This window comes from Diabrotica undecimpunctata, chromosome 3 (genome assembly GCF_040954645.1).
Source record: "Diabrotica undecimpunctata isolate CICGRU chromosome 3, icDiaUnde3, whole genome shotgun sequence".
In the NCBI taxonomy this organism is placed as follows: domain Eukaryota; kingdom Metazoa; phylum Arthropoda; class Insecta; order Coleoptera; family Chrysomelidae; genus Diabrotica; species Diabrotica undecimpunctata.
The window spans coordinates 44,747,083-44,771,537 of NC_092805.1; the positions used below are offsets into that span (position 1 = coordinate 44,747,083).

At 32.2% G+C, this 24,455-nt stretch overlaps 2 protein-coding genes across 2 annotated transcripts in view; both read left to right on the top strand.

Moving 5' to 3' along the window:
- Positions 1 to 24,455, top strand: part of Traf4 (TNF receptor associated factor 4) — a 559,644-nt gene that overhangs the window by 244,630 nt on the left and 290,559 nt on the right. The window lies entirely within an intron of this gene.
- LOC140436751 (uncharacterized) lies at positions 11,983 to 16,300 on the top strand. The gene is made up of 3 exons (XM_072525819.1): positions 11,983 to 12,471; positions 13,361 to 13,471; positions 15,012 to 16,300. The coding sequence occupies exons 1-3, from the start codon at positions 12,017 to 12,019 to the stop codon at positions 16,222 to 16,224; spliced, it is 1,779 nt and encodes a 592-aa protein (XP_072381920.1). The 5' UTR covers positions 11,983 to 12,016; the 3' UTR covers positions 16,225 to 16,300.

The window sequence follows — 24,455 nt, forward strand, 5'->3', positions numbered from 1 at the left end:
TATTGCTTCTACAAATTTATCATCGCACCAGTCCGACCTTATTTTTTACGCTTTTGTTTTCCAATCACATCAGTTGCTACTTCTTTCATTATTTCTCAAATAATGTTTAATGAGAGATCGAGAATTGTTTTTCTCCATGCGTCATATTTCCAAACACACGTTTGCCTACAATTTGACGTTTATGCGTAAAAAAGGTTAGACTTTCTAGAACTAATGTTTTTTGTTAAGTCGCAGTGCACTAATCGGTGAAGGACGTAACTTATCAGATCACCTGATGTATATTTTCTATAATCTTTAAATTTTGTATTATATTTGTCTATTGTAGAGAAAATGTATTGCAAGAAAACATGTAGGTCCGCCGATTTTTTTTTATTAACTGCATCAACCACTGAGTGTTATTAGCGGCGGACAAAGTACAAGAATTACAATATAAAATTGAAAAGTAAATTACAATTTCAGTTGAAATGTTAATTAAAAATTAAAACTCTATAATGTTGGTTAAAAAATCAAAGATCTATGAAGCATAAAACTAATATTTTAACTTAATTAAATCGCCAAAATTTGGTAATAGTACATTCTTGTCAAATTAAATAATACTTTACAAAATTAAACAGATATCTAACAATAAACATTTTTATTGTATTTTTGTGCTTAGCAACTTTAATCTAATATTAATAATAACATCAATTTATTTTTAAAATAATATTTTAATGATAATTAACATTTGACCCTAAATATACCATATATCAATTAATATTTATAGAAACAGTAATCGACCCTCATTTTTTTTGTTTCACATTTCGTCTGATAAACTTAGTAGTAACGGTAGTAAACAACGATCGTATCGTAAAGAGTTCATTAATTTTTCTGTAAAACTGCAATGCAAGCAGTTTTATGTACAATAATTAGTATATTTATAACATTTACATTATCAAGTGTTAAATTCAAGTAAACATTTATTTTTATCGACTTGAAGATATACTATTTACGAAGTCTTATGGCCTTCTGTTCTTTGTGGATAATTAAGAAAAAAATTATGGTTCAAACAGGGATTATCATCATTTTCTTTGCTCCTTTCTATACGCGAAATATATTACCGGGCTATAATGTTAATCATTTTCGACTCCAATATTTTTTATCCTCCCGAAGATCGTCATCTAACAATTCATAAGATACAGTCCATCCAGTTTAAGTCAGTGAAAAATAGAAAACTGTGATTTTAATACTTCTTCTTCTTAGTCTTCCACTTTATAACTAATTCTGTTTGTTCATCAGCAGATTAATACCTCTATGGGAGGTTGTCACATATTTTGCGTGGTCGTTCGATACTTCTGCAATTGGTGATTTATCTCTTCCTATTTTCACGACATGGGTCTCCCCTATTCTGCTTATCGTCGGCTTAATCGGCAAAGTGCGTTACTCCACTTTTTTAACAAAATTACAATTTTGTGCCATCTAGTAAAAAATATTATAACGCATACACTAGAAAAGTTTATAAATCCAAGATTAAATTGTTTGCTTTACAATATCTTAAGTAGAAAACGGCGTATCTCCTTTCCCGCCAAATTGAGTCAGCAAACTTCGTAAATCCATCAATTTGTTACGAAGTGTCAATGTGTGCACGTGTATAGTGAATTATTTAATAATTAGAACCGAGTTGGAACTCTAAAGCCCATTTATATAAAGTTTATAGAAACGACTACTGCAAAACACACAATCATACACCTGTATCAATTGCCACATTCCATAAGGAATTCGATAAGCAAAGGCTCTCACTTTATCAACCGAAAAAGGATCTAGGCGACAAATGTGTCGCTTATCAAACAAACAATTCAACAGAAGATAAATACAATGAACACATAACACTAAAAAATGAACTTTGATCAGATAAAAGGCATATATCGAGCACAGTTTAATTTAATCTTGCCCAAGTACTTTCGATCCCTAGATCATCTTCAGGGGCATTTCGTCAATTGCGGCCTATCCGACAAGAACAAAATGTCATAAACATATAAATGTACATCACACTACACTACAAAAGGACAAACAAACACTTTAAAATTATTTAAGAAAGGCTACATTATGTGCAGAAGCCGGAGACAGAAAGACCAAACTTATCGTCCATAATTTCACACTATTTGACATTAAGCGCAAACAAGGCTACTGTTACCTTTGGAATGAGAGTGAGGGCGGATTGACAAGCAACGAATTTACAAGTATATTAATTCATTTTTTGGAGGGACATGTTAAAGAACATCAATTAGAAAATCAAAGTAACATTACCATTATACTATGGAGTGACGGCTGCGGTTATCAAAACCGAAACATTACTTTGTCAAATGGTCTATTTAATTTTGCCCTGGAAAAGGGTGTAACTGTGATACAAAAATATTTACATAAGGGCCATACTCAAATGGAAGTTGACAGCGTTTATTCCGTTATCGAAAGAAATATTCGAAACAAGAAAATCAATATTCTTGCAGATTGCGTATTTATCTGCAAAGCAGCATGTCAAAAAGCTCCTTACAGAGTTGAATACCTTATGCACGACTTCTTCAAAAAATATGATGAATTGAAATATTTTAAATCCATTAGACCAGGAAAAATCTCTGGACAATTGGTAATCGACCTAAAACCATTAAAATATTCCAACGAGTGTTTTTTAAACTTCGACATTCAGAGAAAGATTGGCAAACTCTTCCAATAAGACTGAACATAAGCAGCATTCAAGCAACTAATACAGATAATATACCGGCATTACACAAACAAAGACTAAAAATTAAAGCAGAAAAATATGCACACCTCCAACAACTTAAGACGAACATGGAAAGCGATTATCACGATTTCTATAATAATTTACCTCATCATTAGTTAATTCTTTTTAGTTGTTAAGTTTTCTTAATATTATACTTTTTCATCCTTTTTAGCTTTTAAGTTCATAAATCTTATACTTTCATGAATAAACATGTTTTTATGTTGATTTTTTATTGCTTAATGGTTCATTTTAAATGTTAAGAAAAATGAGTATCTCCAATTTTACAAAAATACAAAAAAGCAAACTGCGTATTTCAATTTTTTTTTAAATTCTTGCGATTTAAGTTAAAATATTAGAAAAGTATCTAATACTTTCCACCTTTATGATATTTTCTAATCAACAAAAACAATAACTATGGTCAACGTAAATACATTTAAAGGTAAAGTCGTTTTTAAATCGTTTTTTGTGTCTCCTGTAAAATATGTATGAAAGGAGTTACGCACTATGCCGATTAAGCCGACCTTATGTGGTTATTCCATTCTTTTTTTCTATTTAGTGTGCATTCATTTATACACTGTATTTAATTTATTTAACAAATTTCAAACTTCGTGGATTAATTAAAAAACTCGGTGACGGATAATTTTTGAAACTGAATTTTCGTTTGAGACGGTATAGAAAGTGTTAATTTTACAATAACAGTAAATATTATAAGAAACCGTCACAAATAATATCGAAATATCAGGCCATATTACAAAATCAGCCTTATTTCAAGTTTAAAAATAAATAATAATAAATTCCAAAAAATGAGATCAAAAGGCCATTTCATACTTGAAGAATAATAAGGAGCCTGGCCCTGATGGTACACACAGAGAACTTCTTAAGTTGATATGCGACCTCAATTAATTGATATGGTACTACCACTATTCAACATTATATGGTAGTGGTAAATTCCCTCAGAAAGGACCAAATTACTATTTATCACTATTTCCAAGAAATTTGAACCACATGTGGTAGATTAAGAGTGCGGATGGAAGAGTGTTAAGAACCGATGAAATAAAGCATAGATGGTATGAGTACTTTAGTAAGTTGCGAAATGAAGACCACCACATTAGAGACAGAGGATGTGAGATCCCAAATGAGAATGTAATACCGGGGATAGCGAAAGATGAAGGGCGTTAAATAATACGAAGAACGGTAAGGCAGTAGGATCTGATGGAATACCTGTAGCGGTTTGAAAGAGAAGAGGAGGTTGATATTTTGAGGAATATATGAGGAAGAAGATGCCCAATGCATTTAGAGAACGTGTGATGATATCATTGTATAAAGAGAAAGGAGGCGTTCAGGACTATAAGAACTATGGAGGGATAAAGTTAATGTCGCACTTCTTCTTCTTTAAGTTTCATCTTCTATCGAAGGTTGCAAATCATCATCGGTTATGACGCCAACTAATGTTTATATATAAGTGCTGAATCTTCGTGGTTAAAAATTATAGCAAAAAAAAACATTATGAAACAAGACACGCATGGTAACAATACGTGTTCCCCACTTTCTTATTGTTGTAAGTTTGTTAATGAACTATTTTAATTTATTATTAAACAGTTTTATTAACCTAAGATATATTTTCATTTCATAGGTTTAGGCCGTCTTTATGTGCGTGTTTTCTTAATATTATTTATTAATTTTTCCTTTTTTTTTCTCTTGTTTTTAATTTTTCATTAAATTTAATATTTTTTAAGTTTATTATTTTTTAATAATTTTCATATTTTTCAGGAAGGTAATATTACATAAGAATAATAGGAACAAATGCTAAACACATTCAAGCCGACTCATTCAATAAGTATAAGTTAAATTTTTCTCTTAGTTCTTTTTAAAAATACTCAGATGATTTGTTTTATTTAATAGTTTTGTCGAGACAAGTATAAGAGAGAAGCAAGATTTTGTGGGAAAAATATTTGTTCTAGCTCCAGAGTGTGCATCAAATACTTAATTGCATCATCCTTATGTGTGCATCCAAACAGCCAATGATTAATATTATCAGTATAACCATTGCAATCACGAAGTTCTGATTCGAGTAGTTTTCATCTATAGAGGTATGTCTTGACAATTTCATGATTTCTAAATCTTTGTATAAATACTTGAAGGAAGAAAATAACTTCTCGAGTTCCAAAACCTCCTAGCCAAACTGAGTTCCTGCCACCTTAGATTCACATTTTGTGTATATGCGGTCGTGAATAATTTTAGTAAATAACTTTGTTTAATATTAATCAGACTAATTAGTCGGCATTGATCACAACTCTTGCTTTAGTATGATGTTTCTTGGAAATAGTCTTCTTCTTTCTCAGCTTTTCCCTTTTCAGGGAACAACTACAAAAATTTAAAGCGGTAAAGTATTTGGAATGGACGGTATACCAGTGGAACTGCTTAAGTACGCTGGCAATAAAACCTGGAAAATCTTAACAGCCATATTTACGAACTGCCTAAGATCGAGATGCATACCAGACCCCTGGAATACAGCAAACATAATTCTCATTCAAAAGAAAGGTAGCAAAGAGGATATCAAAAACTACAAACCTATAAGTCTACTACCAATCGTATATAAAATATACACAAAGATTATCAACACAACAGATTAACAAACGCATTAGATGCTGCACAGCCGAGAGAACAAGCTGGTCTCAGAAGTGGATTCAGTACCATAGATCATATTCATACACTTAGAGAACTAATGAGTAGAGCTAAAGAATATTTTTCGATTTCGAAAATATATTTTGATTTTATATATTTCAAGGCAGTAATAGAAGCTTTAAGCAACCAAGGCATTGACAAACCATACATAGAAACTTTAACAAATGTATATATATATATATATATATATATATATATATTTATATATATATATATATATATATATATATATATATATATATATATATATATTGGATTCTTTGTTGTTGTCTATAGCTTTTTTAAGGTCTTCGTAAAAAGAATTTATTTCCTCATCGGTTGCTTTTTCAGTTGGAGCATAAACTTGCACGATCTTTATTTTAATTTTTGGACTTAGTTTTAAGACCATGTATGTAACCCTGTCTGATATGCTGTCAATTATTTGAATTTGAGATTTTCTCTTCTTGTTGATTAAGAAACCTACTCCACCGTATGTGTAGTCTTTCCTGCCTTTATAATAGAGTCTGTTGACTGAATGTAAGTCCACATATCCTTCACCTCTTCTTTTAACTTCTGACAGTCCCATTATGTCCCAATTTAAGTTTCCCAATTCCTCTTCTAGTTCGTAGAATTTTTCATCTTTTGCCATGGAGCGGATGTTGTATGTTGCTATATGGAGTTGTTTGTTCCTCTTCTTTTTTAATGTCGACTTGCCCAACCCTCAGAATCCTCGGAGCAGACCGTTGTTACGGTGTGGGACTGTGGAATAGAATTCCTACCCACCTGGGGTACCTTCCGTATTTCATGGAAGACTTTAACGCCAAAATCGGAAGTAAGATTGAAGAATCTGAAAGCAAGATTGGAAATTTTGGATTCGGCACAAGAAACACAAGAGGATAAAAACTCATGGAATTCCTGGAACAAGAAAACATGTATGTTATGAATACTTCTACAAAAAGAAATCTAACAGAAAGTGGACATGGGTCGCACTTAACGGAACTACCAAAAATGAAATAGACTATTTTCTTTCAAACAACAAAGGAATATTTAAAGCCGTCACAACAATAAACAACGTAACAACGGGTAGTAACCATCATATAGTTAGAGCAAAAATAAATATTAACATAAAAGAAGAGAGAAAAAGGATTTTTAAAAAACAACGAGGAGAGATGCCTTTAAACTAAGAACAAATGAAGAGCAATTCCAAAAGGTCTTAGCGGATAAGTTCGAATCTGATCCTTCACATAATCAAGACTAATGCTTTTCTTGTTTTCTTATAGTTTTTTCTGTTTTTTATTGCATTTTCTACCAGTCTTTCATTATATTTTCTTATGTCTTCCTTAATACTTTTCCTTATTGTCTTACAAAGTTCAGTGTATTGTATTCTCTGTATATTGCTACTTACTTTCATTTCATTTGTTGTTGTGGGACTCCGATTTCTTTGGCACTATCAAGGATGATTTCCATTCATTTAGAGCTGTCGATTTGGTCATCTAATCTTTCATCAATTGTCCTTTGTTAGTCATCTGAGTTTTCTTTTAGATTGTTAATAATTATACCGGTTACTCTTGGTTTTGTAATTAATTTTATTCTTTCTAGTTTCAGATCTAGAACAGTTTTTGGTCTGATTAGTCTATGGTTGCTGCCTGTTTGAAATTTATTTATTACACTGACATCTTTTATTGTAGCAATCTTGTTGGTTAGAATGAAGTCAATTTCGTTCTTAGTGATTCCATTTCGTGCTACCCAAGTCCATCTTCTGTTCGATTTTTTTTAAAGAATGTATTTGCAATTGGCATATTTTGGTACCTAGTGTGCAAACTGAAAGTCTTTCTCCTCTCAATGAAAATTTAGAAAGTTCAATTTCGAGGTTTCAGGAAATGTTTTAGCTAAAGTACGAAGTTCAATGGAAATTGATGGCCATAATGTTACTGTAAAATATGTTAGGCTGGATGAACAAGATCTTCCTGATTTCCCAGACATTAAATGGTATTCAGAACATGTGCGTGAAAGCCAATACTTGCTTCAAATTGTACAATGTAGAAACAGAATGCTGTCGTCCAAGAAGTCGCCTATCTAGATTACTAGACAAAACGTTTCTTCCACCACCAGTAAAAGTAAAACAAACGTATGACTTGGTTTTGGATGATGGAGCGCAATTTTTCAATATTTTAGTCAATTTAGCTCTAAGCTTAAATGCTTCTCGCAAAGATTTTCTACAAGTAACCTACGATTATTTTTCTCCGACGGTAAAACTAAAACTATTAAGTGGAACATGCAAAACGTGTGGTCTTTATCATACTTCCGTCAAGACAAGTTACTAAATCGTCACATCGCAAGATCCATAAAAAAAACTAATGTGCATTATTCAAAATTTATAGCACCACGATGTTAAATGGATCGATGAGAATGACGTAGTCTTTCCAAAATCAGATGAAAGTGAGCTGACACACAACACTAAGCAGCAAGCATCTAGTATCGAAAACATAGAATTATGGATTTGGTTGTCGTGGACTGAAGACTGTTAATTGAAATTAATATGTTATACCAAAAATTAAAAAAAAAATTGTTTTGTTTGTAATATTACATAATATTGTAATATTTGTACCTAGTTGAATATCATGTCAATAAAGTTTGTTTAATTGCATATTATCTGCTTTAAAGTTCTCTAACCTAAATCAATTTTGTTATTTATTTGTAAATTATTATTACATTTATATTACAAGATGAAGAAGATCTCAGCTTTATGCTCAGAAAACTAGAAGAAGAATATAAAAACAACGGAATGGAAATAAACCTAGAGAAAACCGAATACCTAACAACAGAAAACAAGGATATGAGAAACCTAGAGATAGACGAGGGAAGACAAATAAATGGAACAGATAAATTCAAGTATTTAGGAACCATAATATCGAACCAGGGAACAACAGAAGAAGATATAAACAACAGACTGAGACAAACAAGAAACTGTATAAGACAACTAAACTCAGTGTTGTGGGATAAGAACATTACGATAAAGACAAAAAAGAGAATATATAACACCCTGACAAGAAGTATCCTGACATATGGGTCCGAAAACTGGACAATAAACAAGAGAAATAGAGGTAGAATAAGAGCAGTAGAAATGGAGTTCCTGAGGAGAAGCTGTAGACTTACAAAAAGAGACAAAATTGAAAACGCAGAGATTAAGCGGAGAATGGGAGTGTAATCAGACATAATCGACTATATAGAGGAGAAGAGACTATCCTGGTACGGCCACGTCAGAAGAGCGGACAGACGACGCTGGATAAACAAAATCACAGAATGGAGCCCGATTGGAAGAAGAAAGAGAGGAAGACCCCGAAGGTCATTCAGAGATGAAATCGACGAGGCTATGGAGAAAAGAACCCTGCGAGATGGAGACTGGAATGACAGGGAAAATTGGAGAAAACGGTTGAGTGAAGGAAGACAGTGAAAACTCGATAGGAAGACAGTGAAGACCGTCGATATACCTTTTTTGGTTTTCTGTTTTGCGAGATATGCCATTACATTTTACATTTTACCTACATATATATATATATATATATATATATATATATATATATATATATATATATATATATATATACACTACCGAGCATAAAATTAGGGTCACCCCTTATTTTGAATTTATTTTAGAAATTATTATTCTGTTTTAACTATTTTCGGTTGTAACATAGTTTACTAATGGATTTCTTGAAGAAAAAATTGTTGTCGTTGTTGTTTCGACAAGCGTTTGAGATAAAAAGGGCCCTTTAGCCTAATTCCTTCTTCTTCTTTAGGTGCCGTCTTCTTAGCGAAGGTTGGCGATGACCTATGCAAAGTCTTCCCTATTTTGGGCTTTCCTTATTAAACTTTGAAAGTCTAATCCTGTCCAATCTTTGATGTTGCGCAGCCAGGTCATTTGTCGTCTACCCGGGCCGCGTCTGCCTTCTATTTTCCCTTCGATAATAAGCTGAGCCTAATTCCTAAAAACCGTTATCAGCACAGTTTTTGTTTCTATGGTTTTACCGTCAATTGTAAATTGTTTGTGTATTGTTATCACTGTCAGTGTATTGCAATGAGTATAAACTAGCGGACCAACTCGACATCGAGTTTTTTAAATGAAATTTTTATTTTGCGAGAAAAATATACAATATATACAATGATGACCGGAAGTAAAAATATTTTTATCAATAACTCAAAAACTATAAATGATAATTTCGTGAACTTAGATTTTTGAACTCTACGTTGAATTCTATATTGATTTGACTAATAAAAACGAAACCGGAAGTTGACCTCAAAACCGGAATGCAATTTTTAGTTCATCAAATGTCGACATGGATATCATTTAGCAGTTAATTGCATGCTGATCACGAATCCGGTGTCAGATTTGCTCTATCTTGACGTTTTATGCGCGTTTCGGGTCACTTCCGGTGTCGGATCGCAACCGGAAGTACATATATACATTGTGGGACGACGACGTACGACGAGACCTTTCGATCCATGTATACATTGTGGGGTCTAAAACTTAAAGTAAATTTTAACTTCCGGTCATCTCAAAACCGGAAGTGAATTTTTGTACCAAAAGTATATCTTGACAATCTCATACGTAATACTAATAATATTCCGAAAAATATTTTAATTATCTAATATGGTTTTTGAGTAAAGTGGTGGACAAGAAAAGGGCTTAGCGTTTTAGTATATAAGATTCTGGCGGGTAAAGAGGAAAGTAAAGGGATTCGGGCAAGAATTGTGGCGGCGTTATAAGATGGCCACCTTCAGCGCGAAACTGCCAGAAACGTTGGTGTAAGTCTCTCGAGTGTGCAACGAGTATGGCAACGGTACGAAGAGACCGGTCTGCATACTCGAAGACCTGGTTCCGGTCGAGGTAGGATTACAACAGCTAGAGATAACCGCTTTGTCGTTTCAAGTGCTTTGAGAAACCGAACGTCACGGCAGTTTCTCTTCGAAATCATCTGCAAGGAGTGAGAAATGTAAACATAAGGGAATGGACAGTTAGGAGACGACTTCATGCTGCTGGTTTATCTTCTCGAACTAGAGTAACTAGATCGCCGCTTTCCCGTGAACACCGAATTGCCAGATTGAATTTTGCACGAGAACACTTGGCTTCTAATAGGCAGAATAGAGATTCTGTCTTACGGGCTCAGACAAACGTGTAATAGTGTGGGGACATCCAGGCGAGAGATATGCTCAAGCATGTGTTGCCGAGCGTCTTCCATTTGGTGGAGGGTCAGTTATGGCATGGGGAGGCATATCGTTTGATGCTTGCACGGAGTTAGTCTTTATCGAGAATGAGACGACGCAACATTTATGCATGATAATGCACGGCCCCACACTGCTAGGATAGTTACTGAGTATCTTGACGAGGTTCAAATCACACGATTTGTTTGGCCTGTTTGCAGTCCAGGTATCAATCCCATAGAACATGTTTGGAATGAGATGAAGAGACGTTTACGGAGTCATATGCCGGCCTCCAGAAATTCGAGAGAGCTTCGCGACATATTGGTGCAAGAATGGAATAATCTTCCGCAGAATGTGATCCAAAATCTGATCCAAAGCATGCCTCGTCGTTTGCAAGCTGTTATCACTGCTAGAGGAGGGAATACTCGCTAGTGAAGTTCTTAAAATTTCTTTTTTTCGACAAAAAGCACATCAAATTAAAATTGTCCCTTTTCAATATTTAGTACATCAAAGGAAAATTCTTCATTTCCATTATTTTTAATAAACTTTAAACGACAAAAACGTTGTTTTCTTTAAGCAATCCGTTAGTAAACTATGTTACAACCGAAAATAGTTAAAACAGAATAATAATTTCTAAAATAAATTCAAATTACCGGGTGACCCTAATTTTATGCTCGTTAGTGTATATAATATATACCTAATGTCCTGTATTTGGAAATATTGTTTTCTTCTGATATTGTCTACAGCCTCATTGCTAAACCAAAACCAAAGCATTTTTTATATATACACAACTGTATAACTTTGGTACCGACAACCAGGTACCAAAATTATAATTCTCTTTCATTTCTCTTTCTCTATAATTCTTTTTCCAGCAATTATGTAGGTTAATGAGTTCGAGGACGTGAGGGTAGTCTTTATTGAGTTCTACTTTAAAAAACTTCCTACTAATTTTTGGCATAGGTACACTGGATTTCATTTGACCACAATAACCAATAAATCTTTTATTTCTATTTTTCTATATTTCTTCTTTATCCTAGTATATGACATAGGGCATTATTTTTACTGTTGCTAAGCATACGAAAGTTATATTAAAATGTTTACTTATTACCCGCAAATAGAGTGAAAATATCTTTTAATTTAATAATTAATATCAGGTCGTTTACATAAGAATTGTTTACTAATTTACTACAGATATACTTGTAGGTATCATTATTGAATTTTTATAAACAATAATCTTTAGTTTTCAAACAAGTTGACCTATGCCTCGGAATATTAGATGAGAATGTGTTGTTAAGGGTGATAAAAGTGGCAAAATAAGTTATTATCTATAACAAAATTTGTATAAAATGAGGTGCACTTCAATCAAAAGGCACATTCACTAATACAGCAACGAAGATGAAGGTATTAGTTCTTCTTTCCTTAGTAGCATTTAGCGCTGCTCTACCAACACTTCTTGGTAGAACCGTTCTGGTCAAAGAAGATGGAACTGTAACTCTCTTCGACTCTAGAGGTATCGAAATCGATATCCTCAAGAGTGTTGTCAATCCCAGAAATGTCGAAGTCGTTCTCAGAGCTCCAAACACAAGAACCAAGATAATCCAAATCGGAGAATCACTTAGAGCTAGAGACATGAGCGACCGATACCTCGTTGGCGTTTCAGTTAACCAAAACTACAACCAAGCTGATGTTCTTACTGATATTTTCCGTCAGTATGAAGGTAAACTTGACGACGTAAAATACTACAGCCTTCTTAACAGAATTCAAATGTTAGTTGAAGCTGGACTTATCAACGAAACCATCTACGATATTATCAGAGACTGGGATCTTGAACAGCGTGTACAAGGAATTAGGTAAGAGTAATTTTTTTTATTTAAAATATTTTCATATTTCGATTTCGCTTTTCAAAAATTTCGAGAAATTTTCAATGTGTGGGTCAATAAAGTTATTTGATATTGTCATTTAAGACACACTGTGTCTTTGTGTATTATTAGTGACGACAATTGTTTTATTTTACATTTTAGCGTACTTTTCAAAATATTTCCTTAAAGGTTTCTTTCTTTTTTATATTTCACACATCTGCCAAATTTCTCTTTAGCTGCCTAATTGCAGCGATATGTACTATTTATTTGTACCATTATTTCTTTTAGCAAACTTTCTTCCTGCCTTCTTTTTACTCTTTAAGAATTTTCAAGGGCTTGTCCTCATTGCTTTCCACTCTACTTCCATATGCTCTTAGTTTTTACTGTCATGAACATATATTAAAGAGTTACTCATACTACAAAAGAATTATATCCCTAACGGTGCCCACTCCTATTTGGTAACTAAAAAGAACAAATTTTAGCTCAATGCTAAATCATATCTATCCAATTCCACTTTCACGTGAAATCTGTTAGTTCCATCATTTGTTCCACCTGTTGCTACCCCTTTATTATTGTTTATTTTATAGTTAAGATATAAGTTTTATTTACTCATATATCCTAGTTATTTTCCCTTATATCTTTTATCCACTATATACTTGATTTTTTCACTTCTAAAAATCTTACGTAGAATTTTACGACTTGCTAATCCTAGTTTTAATTTACATTTCAGAAGAAGCAGATTAGTTAAAATAATAGTTTCATAGCCATCCAATATTATGTTTTCCATGTTTTTTTCATTTTTTTCATTTTTGCAATAAAACAATTTAATAAATTATGTAATTATATTAATTGTAATTAATTATAGTAAATGTATTTTTAGTGACATTGTCCCCACCCAAGGAATAAATACTCTTCGTCAATACGTTGGACAACAAGTTGAAGATGTTATGCCTCTTGGTGAACATTTACAATACGGAATCCAAAGAAACTGGTAAGAAACATTTTCAAAATATATAGCTTATTAACTATAGGTTTATTAGCGTCTATCGACGCTGTCCGTTTTTTAGACTCCTTCATGCTTGTGTGTCCTAGCACATAGCTTTCTAATATTCGTTTCCCAAATGGTATTCGGTCTTTCTCGTTACCTTCTTTTTGCGGGTTCTCTATTCGGTGCTGCCTTCGGTAGTCCTTCCTCTTTCTTTCGTCTTTACATTACCGTACCATTTTAACTGTTGTTTTTGTATATCTTGCACAATTGTCTTATTGACCTCGATAATTTCCGTTATTTTTTCGTTCCTCAGTCCCTCTTTTGTCTGGGTATTCTACATGACTTAGATGTATCGTAGATGCTTTCCTCATCATCATCAGTTTAGCTTTACAACTTTATGTGGGTTATAGCCCCCTCTAGTCTTCTTCTTTAGTCGTAGCTATCCATTGCCTTCCTTCGCAAAACACGATATTATCAAGGAACCTTGTTCTTTGTCTTGCTCTTCTTCTCCGGTTAATAGGTCTATCAAGAAGCGTTTTTCTAGCTGGATCATTTTGTTCTATCCAAATTACATGTCCTACCCATCTCATTACTCCTCTTTCTACTTATAATATTTGCAACTGTCGATTTTGTCATTCACGTCTTCACCTAAAATTAGGCATGTCTTTACTTCTCAAATCTTATGCAAAGATATTTTGTTTTACTTACATTTATAGTTAGTTCTGCTTTCTGGTACTCCTCTCTTAATTTTCTTCTCATGTATTTTAAGTCGTTTTGTGCCAAGGTAATCTGCAAATTGCAAAGTATATGTATTTCTGTTTTTGAGTGGATCCCCATCTGGTGACACACATATTTTGAATACAGCAGTGACAACGGGCATAAAATCCTTATGTTACTTTGTTTCGCAATTTTATTTTTAGTTCTTTGTTTCTGTATATATCCTTGGTGGCTTTTATTAAGGTATTGCTCAAATGTTTTTTCTATTGTTCCTTACAGTTTTGTTACTCGTACCTTTAATACGTAATCCTTGTTATAATCAAATTTTTCAGTTGGTTATCTTCTATCTATCAGGGCGTGGTGATATTCTAACTATTGCTAGCTTGCTGCCTTCATTGACTTCATTATATATTCAGAATATATGTTGTATAATAATGATGATAATATTTAGTCCGCTGTAGTTTCTTTTTTTGTTTAAAACGAATTTGAATATATTTCGTGTACTTTAACTTTAGCTGGGTTTATACCATTTAAATTTCTTATTAAGTTAACTAGGAGGTTAGGTATACCCATATATCCCGTTATACTCCAGCGAGGATTTTCCAAACTAGATTTATTTAAAAAAATTGATTTTTTTATTGTAGACAAATGCACGTTTTATAGTAGGTACTTTTATAGTTTAATGCTGTAAATAATATTATAAATATCTATATCCAAAAGCGCAACCTAATATAAATCCTTTGTTTCGTTTTCGCTTTTCTTATTATTTTTGAATACAACGTAGGCATCATTTATACTAAGTAATAATTAACTGTTTTTTTTACAGGAATCTTGACCAAGACTTGCTCCAACACTATTCTCCACTTAGACATTTCCAAACTCTGCTTGGACAAATCCAACAGCAACGTGAACTTCAACAAGGTTTATGGAGCCAACAACAATATTTACCTCAACAGTATCTATCTGGGGAATATCTTCTTGACGATCAAATGAACACTAACCAAATCTTGAACCAAATTTACAGACAACAACTTGGACAAACTCCATTGAACCGTTATTTGGTAAACATGAGACTTGTAAACGGAGAGCAAGTATACGAAGTTCCTGAAGAATTCGTTAATGTTCAACTTCTTGAACAAATCTTCATTAAACAAGAAATGATTAACCAAAAATGGACTGAAATCGTCGAAAAAAGACAACCAATCACTGAAGATGTTCTATACCAGCAACAACTTATTAACGAACACGTCGAAAAACTTATTGAACAATTAGTTTACCATCAAAATCTAATTACTCATGAAGTTGAACAATACATTGTTAAACAACAAGTAGTTCCTCAAGAGCTTGTATACCAACAGAGATTGGTTTACCAACAAATTCATGAATTAATCGAACGTTTGACCTACCAACAGCTCTTCATAAATCGCCTAGCCGAAAATATAACTGAAGTCGATACTATTGCCCTTCAAAGATGGATTGTACAGCAAAATATTATCAACGAGCAAATCCAAAAATTAATCCAACAATTATTATTCCAACAAACCCACGTAAGAGAACAAATCCAAGTATTAATTCAACAAGGACAAGTTATCCCACAAGAACTCGTCCTCTACCAAAGAATTACCTACCAATATGTCGAAAGATTTCTTCAAGTTTTGATTAAACAATTCGTTTATCAACAAACTTACTTTAAACAGTTGATCCAACTCTTGGCACAACAAAGACACACCATTCCCCAAGAATTGGTTTCCCAATACTTCATCATTTACAGGCATTTAGTTCAGCTGATACAACACGGAGATATTGTTCCTGAAGAATTGATCTACCAACAAAGACTTATCCACCAACAGATTGTACTCATGCTCCAACAATTGAAAGTTGTTCCCGAACAATTAATGACCCAGATGGTTCCTAACACACAACAAGAACGTTTGTGGCAAAACACACAACAATTAATGACCCAGATGGTTCCTAACACACAACAAGAACGTTTGTGGCAAACTCAAAACCTTTACCAAAGATTACCACGCGTGTACTAAAGACTGGTTTATTTGTAATTTGTTTGTTAAAATGATTGTTATAATTGTTGAAAATAAATAAACATTTGTTTTTGCATATTAGATTTTTATTTTATTTTTTTAAGATCCTACATTTCATTCTTATTACATTGTAATGAAGGAAAATATATAAAATAAATCATATATATATATATATATATATATATATATATATATCTATATGACAAGGAATATATTATGATTCGACTTCGGCAAATATGCATATTGCATATTTTGCATATTGTGCATATTTTATGCAAATATTTCATATTTTGGCATATTTGTATAAAAGTTTGCATAAAGTGCATAAAAGTTCAGATTTTTATACTGTATTTGAAAATTTTACAGGGTACAATTTTTAGGTACAAAACATTTACAATTTCAAAGAAGATCAATTTAAGTAGCCCTCAACATTCTTAGAAAGTCTCGGTCACTGAGGCATTCAGTTATTGGATAATCGCTAAGGGTTCGCTCATTTGCATTTTATGATCTAATCCCCAAATCTATCTACAATTTATTGTATCTTAACAGCAGGTAAACGGCTAATAGTTTTGTTCCTAATTTAGGGATTTTCCAAAATCTCCCAGTTTATTGAATTAGGTACCTAAACATTTCTAGTTTGATGCTCAGATTTGTAAATCATTTTTGTTTTGATATTCAAAGCGTAAACACTCGTTGTGCGTAACAAAAAGGAAGATTGTGATTTTATAATGCCTAAAACAACCAGTGCTTCAACTTGGATTAAACCTTATAAAGAGCTGTCTATGGATATGGGAAAAATCTACTGTTCAGTATGTGGCAAAATTGTAAGTATCTAATATTTTCTATTAAATATCTAATATTTCATACATACAGGGTGTTTCCAAATGACACTTACAACGTTTGACTGTAGATACTTCTCGAAAAATTGAACAAAACGATATAGTTAATGAGGGGTCAAACTTATTTACTTTTCGAGATACAGGGTGTTAAAATTAAAAAAAATTAAATTCTTTTAGTTAATAACAACAATAACTTTAAAACCAATAAACGTATTTACTTGAAATTTAGTACTCGTAGGTTGTTTTTAAATGAAAAATAGCTTCCTTTAGTGAGAAAAAATTGTCCATGGTACAATACAATGGTGTGTATTTAGAAAAAATTTTCACCTTTACTTTTTTTTATGAAGTCAGCTATTCTAAAACACAATTATTTTTATTGTAATTGAATTAACAAAAAAAAACTTTTGTTGAATTTTAAAATAAGTTATATGATGTACTAATGGTTAGTAACAAAAACTAATTTGTGGATTAATACTGCATTTAAAACACTTAGCGAGTGTTTTTTTTTTCCAAACCAATTATTTGATTAACCAAAAACACCTTGTATATTTTTATATTTTAAAGGTTGGGTTAAAGTAAAGGTTTTTATTTTTATTTATAGATAGCATGTGAGAAGAAATTTCAGATAGACCAACATGTGAAAACTGCTTCACACATTGCAAAAAAAGGAAAAATAGGAGGAAAACATCAAACTTCAATGGCTAAATGTTTCCAATCTACTTCAAAAAAATTAGATGAGCAAGAAACTTTTAATGAAGACTTGTGTCGCGCATTAGTGTCTGCAAACATACCGCTTTCAAAATTAGCAAATGTAAATTTTAGTTCGTTTCTAAAAAAATATTGCAAACTTAATGTTCCAAGTGATCGGTCTCTAAGAAGAAATAATGTGAACGGGCTATACTCGTCGGTGTTAATTAATATTAAGGAAGAAATTGCAGATAATTATTTTTACATATCTGTAGACGAAACCACTGATTCCTCAGGAAAGTATATTGCTCATTTATTGATTGGTGTTCTTAAAGAAGATACCTTACCAAAATCTCATCTTATTTCATGCCAGCAACTTGAGAAAACAAATGCTTTAACAATTTCGCGTTTTATACAAGAAACATTAGCAACTTTTTTTCTTCCGACAACTATTCCTTCTAATAAATTACTGCTTATTTTATCGGATGCTGCTCCTTATATGGTGAAAGCAGGACAAAATTTAAAAATATTTTTCCCAGATTTAATACATGTTACTTGTGTAGCGCATGGATTAAACAGAGTTGCAGAGGAAATACGAAAAAAGTTTGCTCTTGTAAATACCATGATATCCAGTGTCAAAAAAGTATTTCTTAAATCTCCTATAAGAATTCAACTTTATAAAGAAATGCTACCTAACATTCCTCTTCCACCACAACCTATTTTAACGCGATGGGGAACATGGTTAGAAGCAGCTAATTTTTATGCAGATCATTTTGTTAAAATAAAGAACATAATTGATACGTTAACAGATGAAAGTTCCCAATCTCTTTTGGATTCTAAACAAACTTTTCAGAGTAACTTGCTTCAACAAGAACTTTCATTTATAAAATCAAATTTTAGTTTTGTTCAAAAAACAATTACTCAGTTAGAATCACCAAAACTGTCATTGTTCGAAAGTACAGCATTAATAAAAGAATTTGCGTCATGTTGTCAGAACGTTAGAGATAATATTGGAAAAGATATTTTAAAAAAATTTGAAGCTACTATGGAAAAAAATAAAGGTTACCATATTATTTCTGAAGTAGTCAGTGTTCTAGCTGGAAATATTTCGGAAACAATTAATTTAGAACCAAATGTTTTGGTTAGTTTGAAAAATGCTCCCGTTACATCAGTTGATGTTGAACGAAGTTTTTCCATATATAAATATATGTACTCAGACAGAAGCCACAAGTTTTTGTTAGAAAATTTTGAACACCACTTGGTCATTTATTGTTACCATAATTCTAAATAAGTTTATTCATACTTAAAAATGATGTAGTTACTTAAAATAAATGTAAATCTTAATGAATAGTAGGAAATATTTAGTTATGTACACTTTTTTTTTTAAATAAAATTGTTACTATTTTACGATTTTTTTATTTATTTGTATGCATATTTTGTAAAATATTTGCATATTTTCGGGTAAACACGTGCATATTTATGCGCATATTTTCTACATTTTTATTTGCATATTTGCCGAAGTCTAATTATGATAATTAAAAACAGTTGCAGAAGAGACCAGACTAAAAATAAATATTCAAAAGACAAAAAAGCTAACACAGGCAAGAGCTAGGGGAAACAGATGCAGCACAGTTAAATTAGAGGACGATATTGAAAGTGTAAAAAGTTTCACATATCTCTGAGTTGCATTAAACACGGATGGAACAGAATAACCAGAAATTCAAATAAGAATAGTAAAGATAAACAAGAGATGGATTTGACCGTTACTTGATGGAAATTCATTCTATATAACAATAAAATACTGAAAACATTGTTTTCAAAACTTCCCCAAAATTTATTATAATATTTTATAACTACATCTGTTTTGGCAGAGTGCCTTTCTCAAGTGATCTACATTTGGATGTGTTTACAATTTATAGTCTTTAACGAAATAGGTTAAAAAGGGGAGAACTGTTTGTCTCAAGTTGGTCATTCAGAATTATGACTTGTTTTTTAATTTGTTAATTCCCATAGATCCTTATACAGATAGCTTAAGGCCTTTATTTTGGGTGTGAAGAATTTGAAATTCATCATTAAAAGAATGATTATGATCTATAAGGTGAAGTACGTATGTAGAATCTGTTTTCCTATTATTGAAAGTCCTTTTATGTTCTATTTTTGGTGTTATTCCTTTCTTTTTTATGTATTTGCCTATTTTTGTTATTATTTTGCCTGTCTATGTAATCGAGCACAATGTACAACGAGTTTTTCTCTGGTGTTGGAAATACTAATTTCAGGGCTTTCTTGTGTATTTTTTTATTCAAAATTTTATTAATTGTTTGTTCATTGATGTAATTGCTTACTGCTATTAGCTTAATGATATTGAATACTGTCTCAAAGTTGTATGTTGACATTAGAATTTCTATTAATCTATGTAAAATGCTATGGTAGGCTGCCAGTTTATATTTTGTAGGATGGGATGATGAATTGTGTATAGTTGTGTCAGTATGAGTAGGTTTATGAAATACGGAGAACTCATGTTTATTTTAAAGTCTGATGATTTTTAATAGTTTATAGTTTAATAGTAACAGATAACCTAGCAAATTTACAGTTTTTGATGGAAAACATAAACACCCATACCAATAAGTATGGTCTAAAACTGAACATCAAAAAGACTAAATTCATGATTGTAACAAAGAAGCTATACACCAATGTGAATTTAACCATAAATAATCAGCCAGTTGAAAGAGTTACCTCCTACAAATATTTAGGGGTTTGCTTCACTGATACTAATGACCAGACAAAAGAAATTAAGAGGCGAATAGAGAGACAATCGTTTGTCAAAATGAAAAAGTTCCTATGCAGCCGGGACATAAATATAAACTTAAGAACGAGAATGTTAAGGTGCTATGTTTTCTCCGTTCTGCTGTACGGCATGGAAGCCGGACACTAAAAAAGATAAACATCAAAAACATTGAGGCATTCGAGATGTGGTGTTACAGGAAAATGTGGAAAATGCCATGGACAGAAAGAGTAACACATCAAGATGTTCTGCTAAAGATAGGGAAGAAATGCGAAGTCATAAAAACCATACAAACGAAAAAACTGTAGTATCTGGGACACATAATGAGAGGAGAGAAGTACTCTCTGCTTAGACTCATAATCCAAGGAAAAATCTCGGGACAGAGAAATGTGGGACGTAGGAGGATTTCCTGGTTGCGAAATTTAAGGGAGTGGTATGGGTGCAGTTCAATACAGTTGTTCAAAGCTGCAGCCAACAAAGTAAAGATTGCTGTGATGGTAGCCAACCTCCGATAGGAGACGGTACTGCAAGAAGAAGAAGATTTTTAAATCTAAAAAATTAATTGATTGATTTTGTTCTGTTTATATTGTAAATTAAGTATGACTATGGAGTGAATTAATATATGAATAAAATTGATCAAGTTGTCTATTAGTTTCTGTAAAACATACCAGTACATCGTCTACGTATCTCCACTAATATAAAAACTGTTTGATTACGGGATGTTTTGAAATCTTTGTCTCTGAATGATCCATAAAAATATCTGATAGCAATGGGCTTAGAGGATTACCAAATTAAACTATTGTTAGAAAATTCAAAATTAATATTAAATTCAATAGAACAGAAATAACTAAATATCATGAATCCATAGCCTCCTAAATTATACTCTTTTATTAAACTACACAAACTGATAACCCAATACGACGTCTTTTTATAAAGTTCTGTTGTATAAACTATTTTCACCTAAATTTACCGTAAAAAATACAATAGAACTAGTTAACAAGATACAACATTTTCAATTAACTAACAACTTCAGATTAATTTCATTTGACGTAAAAACTATTTTTCCTAGTATTCTTCTTATAGATAGAAACTTTTGTTCTAGTAAAAAACCTTCTAGAGCATAATATTACAAATCCAACCATTACATCTGAAATTTTTCATCTTCTCGTAATTTGCATTAAACCAGGACTACTTTAAATTTAATAATCAAATATATACAAATAACAGTGCAAAACTTGTACTAGAGACAAAAATTTCAAAATATCCCGTATTCAAACAGTTTTTATACTGGTGGAGACACGTAGACGATGTACTGGTATGTTTTACAGAAACTACCAGACAACTTAATCAATTTTTATCGTATATTAAGTCACTCCATAGTTATATTGAATTTACAATAGAAACAGAACAAAATCAGTCCATTAATTTTTTAGATTTAAAATTTCATAAACTTACTCATAATGACACAACTATACACAATTTATCATCTCATTCTACACAACATAAAATGGCAGCCTATCATAGCATATTACATAGATTAATTGAAATTCCGATGTCAAAATAGAATTTGAGACAGAATTAAATAGCATTAAGCAAATAGCAGTAAACAGTGGGTACTACGAACAAACAATTAATAAAATTTTAAATCAAAAACTACACAAGAGAGCCCTGAAATCACCAGAGAAAAAACCTAGTACATTTTGCTCGATTACATATACAGGCAAAATAACAACAAAAATAGCCAAATACATAAAAAAGAAAAGAATAACACCAGCTTTTGGAACAAACAATAACTTAGGCAAATATATTAAAAACACCAAGAGCCACCGGTCAAACATCGGTATTACATCGGTCAAACTGGTAGAACCTTTAACAAACGTATAGCAGAACATAAAATTGCTTTCAATAATAGGAAAACAAATTCTACATACGCACTTCACCTTCTACATCATAACCATTCTTCTAAATCGGTGATAATCAGTTTGCCGTCTCTATCAACGATATTATTTGTTTGTTTTTTTGTACTGTTACTTCTTTTATTTTTTTATACATATTAAACGCATCATGTTTTCCCTGCAACTCTTCAATTTCCAAATTTACAGCTTGTATTTAAGCTCTCCTTAAGTCGTTTTATATTTCGCCGTTCAAATTTGCGTCTCTTGTCTATTAGGTTTAAAATCTCATCGTTCATCTACTGTTGCTTCTTTTGATTGTTATCTTTTAAGTTTAAAGCGGAGCTTTTTATAATCGTTTTGATTTGGTTCCAATGACCCTCGATGGATTCTTGATGTTGGTTGTTCTCAAAATTGCTTTCTAAATTGTTTGCAATCACCTGACTATTGTTTCTAATAAAATTCATATCCAATTTTGTTAGAATATTGCTGTTGTTTTAACCGTTTAAGATTTAATTTTGATTCGGCCAACAAAAGACTGTGGTCAGATGGAACATCTGACATAGGAAAAGTTTTTACAGATTTTATCGCATTTCTGTAGCGCTTATTGATAGTTATGTAGTCAATTTAATTTTTTACGATAATACTAAGGACATCTGGTGATTTCTACGTATATAATCTCGGTAGTTTGAAAAATAAGTTCATTATACATGTTGCGTAACAAAATTTAATATTTTTATTCAATTTTGTATTATATCATCATATCACACTGTATATTAGGTTTAAGGTTTAGATTTGTAAAATTCTTTTGTATCATCTAATAATCTGTACAAGCGCCGATAGCTTGTATTCAAACGAACTTAGAGACATAATCTTCTAAAGCCGTCAAAGAATCATAACAATGAAACGATCATTAGTAATTTCCAAATTATCGCTTTGAGTCATTCGAAAAATCCCAACAGAAAGGAAAGTTGAAAAATAACCTTCTCAGGTAGTTTCAGCAATGAAAGGAGAGTTAAAGGTAATGTAAATGTAAACAGATCCTTTATGTATATATGTCGAGGGTCAGGGAACGATTTCTTAATTTTATGAGACCGTTATGAGCCGAGTGTGATTCAAGGGGGCGAGTTGACATTAGTTCGAATCCAGAATTGCGTGAGCCTCAAGCTCTTAAAGACCTATTAAAACGTTATTTGCGAAACTTTCATTTGTCCCAGTTTGCTGGGTGGTCCTTCAAAAAAGTATAGAAAAGTGAACCTATTTCCTTAAGGACCAAACTTGTTCCTCAAGGAAAAAACCAGCGACCTATGACTGGTGCGAGAAATAAAGGCATCAAAACAAGCTGTAAAGACAAACACACCTGCATCTTCGCACAATACATACATTATATTCTTTGCAAAAATCTGCGAAATAGTTTTCACTTTCATTACTATCGTCCAGTCCATCTTTAATTATGTTACTCTCTCTGCCTTTTCCTATCCTAGCATTAAGGCCACCCATCAGAATGGTCAAATCTCTAGTAATGAGTTGTTCAGTAACAGTTTTTAAATCTAAGTAGAACTTTTCAAACTCTTCTAGATGTGGAAGTGCATCGGATAATTGAATGAACTGTGAGACCAAAAAAAAGTTAAGCTTGTCTGGGTACTAGGACATCAGGACATCGAAGGCAACGCAAAAGTAGAACAACTTGCTAAAAAAGGATCGAACAAAACAAATGGACTCACTGTGACCCTAGAAGCACCAAATAATGTAGTCCGAAGAGCTTGTGAGGATCTGAGAAAATCATGAGCGATATTGGGAGAGAATACCAAAACAAACACATGAGGAAATCTTCATTGATAGGGCATGTACAAAAAGAACAGAGGAATGGCTTTATATGGGCAGGAATAAACTCAGAACAGTAATAGGAATGTTGATCGGATATGCACCACTAAGAGAATTCTTTAATAAAATAGACATTTACAATTAAGACCTTAACTGTTGAGTCTGCGATAAGAAACCAGAAACTATGAAATATGTATTATGAGATTG